This window comes from Glycine max, chromosome 10 (genome assembly GCF_000004515.6).
Source record: "Glycine max cultivar Williams 82 chromosome 10, Glycine_max_v4.0, whole genome shotgun sequence".
NCBI classification, from domain to species: domain Eukaryota; kingdom Viridiplantae; phylum Streptophyta; class Magnoliopsida; order Fabales; family Fabaceae; genus Glycine; species Glycine max.
The window spans coordinates 34,995,085-35,000,190 of NC_038246.2; the positions used below are offsets into that span (position 1 = coordinate 34,995,085).

Sequence of the window (5,106 nt, forward strand, 5' to 3'; positions counted from 1 at the left end):
AGAAATTTCAGAAAGCAAAATAATAAGTCTTGCCAAAAGACAAGTGTGGTTAGTGAATGGAAGGTGTTTGTTAGAAAAAAGGGAAGTTGCTGAAAGCAGGCCCAACACAGGGGAGATCAATGCACACAGTGTGAGGCTCCTTTATCGGGTGACACCATACCTCCTGCATCTAATGAAAGTCCAGAAGCTAATGGAAATTCGAAGAAACCAGATGAAATAGACATCCAAGAGGCAGAGTCTCAATGGGAATTAGCAAAAAGCATGGGAGTTCATACTGAGTTACAACAACTAGCAGTCATCAGCAAGATAACGGAGATGGAAATCAGAGATAAGTAGGAGGTTGCAGAGATAGGAAAAAGACAAAGTGCACCATGAATATTGTATCCTACAACGTCAGAGGTCTCGGGAGAGGGGTTAAAGGGGCTGCAATTAGGAGGATGGTAAGGAAGCACAAAGTTGACATGATATGCATCCAAAAATCTAAGAGGGAGCTAATTGACAAGGCTACGTGCCAGGCCTTATGGGGAAATGCAGATATTGGATGGGAATTCCAGCCATCAATAAACACAGATGGTGGCTTAGTGTGTGTTTGGAATGAGAATGCATTCAGACTGGAAATAAAGGAAATGGGAAGAGGATTTATTCTATTGGATGGAGTGTGGACCCAGGAAAATTAGAGAACATGTGTTGTGAATATTTACTCTCCGTGTGATAGTCAACAAAAGCGAATTCTATGGGATGCACTCAAGCAGATAAAACAACAAGACCCAGACTGTATATGGTGCTTTATGGGTGACTTCAACAATATAAGGCATCATTCTGAAAGAGAGGGTATATCACCTAGGGGAGCAGAAGCTAGTATTATCAATGATTTCAATGAATGGATAGCTGAACTAGAGCTTCAAGAACTACCGTCTGTGGGGGAAGAGATTCACATGGTTCAAACCAAATGGGGCTTCAAAGAGTCGGCTAGACAGGTTCCTTGTATCACTCAATTGGCTTCTCAAATGGCCAGCTTCCACCATTTTCACCTTGGACAGAAACTTTTCTGACCATTGCCCAATTCTGCTAAAGGCTAAGACCATTGACTGGGGGCCAAAACCATTTAAGGTATTCAACTGTTGGCTGAAGGATAAGAGCTTTGGAAAGGTAGTCAAAGACTGTTGGACAAGTAATCAACCAACTGGTTAGGGGGGATTCGCACTTAAAGTGAAAATCAAGAAACTCAAGGAGGCTATAAAGCTGTGGAATAGGGAACATTTTGGTGATACACTAAAAAAGGTACAGCTGATTGAGGCGGAACTAAACAGATTGGAAGATGCTAATATCACTACTCAGCTGACTCAACATGAACTGATGAAGCGCAAAACACTACAAGCAGAATTATGGGCAGCAACACAAGCTCATGAGTCTCTCATGAGACAAAAAGCGAGAGTGAGGTGGATAAGGGAAGGGGACTGCAACTCTAGGTATTTCCACCTATTGATGAACTACAGACGTACAACCAATGCAGTCAAAGGAGTGCTTATCAATGGGACATGGACAGATGACCCCAAAAGTGTTAAAGAGGAGGTGAGGCGCTTCTTCAGCAGTAGATTCACTGAGCTTGAACAGTGCATACCAGTCCTTGATGGAGTAAGATTTGAGGGTATTACACAACATCAAAACCAGCTGCTGGTGGGAAAGTTTAATGAGGAAGAAATAAGAGCGGCAGTGTGGGATTGTGGAAGTGAAAAAAGCCCAGGACCGCATGGACTCAATTTTAAATTTATTAAACAGTTTTGGGACGTACTCAAGCCTGACATCAGCCGCTTCCTTGATGAATTCCATGCAAATGGGGTTTTTCCTAGGGGAAGCAATGCTTCATTTATCACTCTGATTCCAAAACTGAAAGACCCACAAAATTTAAGCCAATACAGACCCATATCGCTTATTGGATGTGTATACAAGATCGTGGCAAAGCTCCTAGCAAACAGACGATGGCAAATATTATTGACGAGAGACAATCTGCTTTTATTAGTGGCAGACATATGTTGCACACCGTGTTGATAGCCAACGAGGCGGTAGAGGAAGCCAAGAGGAACCATAAGCCTTGTATGGTGTTTAAAGTTGACATCGAAAGAGCATACGATTCAGTCTCGTGGGCATTCCTATCATACATGATGAGGAGAATGGGTTTTTGTTCAAAGTGGATAAGATGGATTGAAGGATGTCTTACTTCAGCCATGATCTCTGTATTGGTCAATGGCAGCCCCACAAATGAGTTCATACCTCACAGAGGCTTAAGGCAAGGTGACTCACTAGCGCCTCTTTTGTTTAACATTGCCGCTGAAGGATTAACTGGCCTCATGAGAGAAGCATTGGACAAAAACCTCTTCAGTAGCTTTCTCGTAGGAAAGAATAACATACCAGTTAACATTTTGCAGTATGCAGACGACACCATATTCTTTGGTGAAGCTACATGGCAAAATGTGAAGATAATAAAGTCCATCCTGAGAAGCTTTGAGCTGGTATCTGGGTTAAAAATAAATTTCGCAAAAAGCAGCGTTGGGGCAATTGGGAAGAATGAGCAGTGGCAGATGGAGGCAGCTAGATACCTGAATTGTGGAGTTCTGTCCTTTCCTTTTGAATACTTGGGTATCCCCATTGGGGATAATCCAAGAAGTAGTACTCTTTGGGATCCTATAGTCAGAAAATTCGAGAGAAAATTATCTTCTTGGAAACACCGACATATCTCATTTGGGGGGAGAGTGACACTCATAAATTCAGCCCTAACAACAATCCCTATCTACTTTTTTTTCCTTTTTCAGGGTACCTTCAAGAGTAATATCCAGATTGGAAGCAATTCAGAGGCAATTTCTATGGGGAGGAGGTGTGGAACTAAGAAAGATTGCTTGGGTTAATTGGAAAACAGTCTGCAATCCAAAGGATAAAGAAGGACTTGGCATTAAAGATCTTAGGACTTTCAATTCAACTTTGTTGGGAAAATGGCGCTGGGATTTATTTCACAACCAGCAGGAGCACTGGGCAAAAATTCTAATATCAAAATATGGGGGCTGGAGGGAATTGGAAGAAGGCACGACAGCAACAAGGCAATCAATCTGGTGGAAGGATCTGATATTAATTCAGCAGCAATAGCAGACTCAATTAATCAAAAGGGAAACAAAATGGAAGGTGGGGAGTGGGGAGAAATTAAGATTTTGGGAAGACCCTTCGACAGAAAATGCTACTCCACTAAGGGAGAAATACCCCAGGTTGTATCAAAACTCATGCCAACAAAAAGACAACATCATAAACATGGGGAATACTACCTGCAGTGGTTGGGAATGGAAGCTAGCTTGGAGGAGGCCCCTATTTGACTGCGAAATTCAAATGCAGACAATTTCCTTGAGGAATTATCACAGCAACAGATTTAGCCAAACATGGAGGATAAATGGATTTGGAAGCGTGATCAAGGTGGATACTACACGACAAGAAGTGGATATGAATTGATTTAGGGAGAACAAATGGGAGCACACCAGAGTTCAGATTTTGTGGATCTATGGAAGCTCAAAATCCCTACCAAATCACTGGTGTTTGCATGGAGACTAATTAGGGATAGACTCCCGACAAAGATGAATCTCAGCAGGCGCCAAGTAACGGTCAATGATCTTATGTGCCCATTCTGTGGAGGTGCTATGGAGGAGGCTGCTCATCTATTCTTCAGCTGCAGCAAAATCCAGCCTCTATGGTGGGAGTCTCTATCTTGGGTCAACCTACTTACAGCTCTACCACAGAATCCAAGGGATTATTATCTACAACATGTACTAGGGTATGTGGAAGGAAAGAAACAAATAAGATGGCGCTGTTGGTGGATAGCTATGACATCCACAATTTGGAAGCATAGAAATAAAATAGTATTCCATAATGACACGCTTGACGGTAGTAAACTGATTGAAGAGGCAGTCCTATTACTATGGACATGGATTAAAGTCATGGAGAAGGACTTTGCAATTCACTTCAATCAATGGTCCTCTAACATCAAGGAAGCGTTTAGTAATTAGGTGGGAGGGGCTTTGAATTTATGTAACCTATATAGAAGGGTCCCTACAAGACTAATTGTAGTTCTGCCCTTGGCTGGGGTAGCTCGGCTATGGTTCCAATCTAGACTCCATTTTAGTCTGCAGTGGAACCACTGCACTGGGCAACCCAGTACCTTGTATTTTAGTACCTCTGGTACTCTATCAATATATATTATCTATTTTTGCTGAGCAAAAAAAAATGATCATGATGTTACTGTGCTGAATGATTTTAATTATAGAAAATTTAAGGGTAATATCTTAGTAAACTATATTACTTTTACACACAGTGACAATGAAAAAGAGTGAACACCCACTGAAACAGAGACAATGGTAGTGAAAAAGAGAAAACTATACTACAAATGAAAAAGAGACCAAGCTTACCTCGAACCCAAACAGTCACAATGGCAATGAGATCTAACAAAATGGCACGAAAATTGAAGCTTTCCTCGTACCTCAATCAGCAATACTACAACTGAAGACGTATTATTATTATTATCATCAATAAAACATGAACACCCACAGAAACTTAGCATACACGATGCTGACCTACATACCTCGCGAAGAAAGCTTTGAGCTTTGAGCACCCACAAGACTTTCAGCACCCTAGTACCAACAGTGTATGTAGGGTTCTGTTCGAGCCACACTTCGAAGAGCAGTGTAGGGGGTTCTGTGGGTTTGAGCACCCACAAGACTTTTAGCACCCTAGTACCAATAGTGTATGTAGGGTTCTGTTCGAGCCACACTTCGAAGAGCAGTGTAGGGGGTTCTGTGGGTTCGACTGAGGGGTTTCCGGCACTATTGAAAACAATGTGGAAGGAGGAGGGCAAGGTTTTCGAGGGCGCGGGTTGTGAAATGTGAAGTTTTAACTTATAAACATAACAACATCGGTTTTCTAAGGATAACCGATGTTAACTGAATATAGTTAACATCGGTTTTGTAAAAATCGATGTTAACATCAAATAAATTACATCGGTTTTTTAAAAAACCGATGTTAACATCAACTCCTTAACATCGGTTTTGTCAAAACCGATGTTAACACTATGAA

The 5,106-nt window shown here is 41.6% G+C and overlaps 2 protein-coding genes across 2 annotated transcripts; both read left to right on the top strand.

Moving 5' to 3' along the window:
* The first annotated feature begins 371 nt into the window (after nt 1-371).
* Nucleotides 372-2,903, top strand: LOC100783452 (uncharacterized). Its single transcript, XM_006590063.1, has 6 exons — nt 372-583; nt 716-977; nt 1,075-1,110; nt 1,192-1,713; nt 1,851-2,687; nt 2,811-2,903. The coding sequence occupies exons 1-6, from the start codon at nt 372-374 to the stop codon at nt 2,901-2,903; spliced, it is 1,962 nt and encodes a 653-aa protein (XP_006590126.1).
* Nucleotides 2,904-3,506: 603 nt separating this feature from the next.
* LOC102665119 (uncharacterized) lies at nt 3,507-4,043 on the top strand. The gene has a single exon (XM_006590064.1). It carries the CDS (start codon nt 3,507-3,509, stop codon nt 4,041-4,043), a length of 537 nt encoding a protein of 178 aa, XP_006590127.1.
* The last annotated feature ends 1,063 nt before the right edge of the window (nt 4,044-5,106 follow it).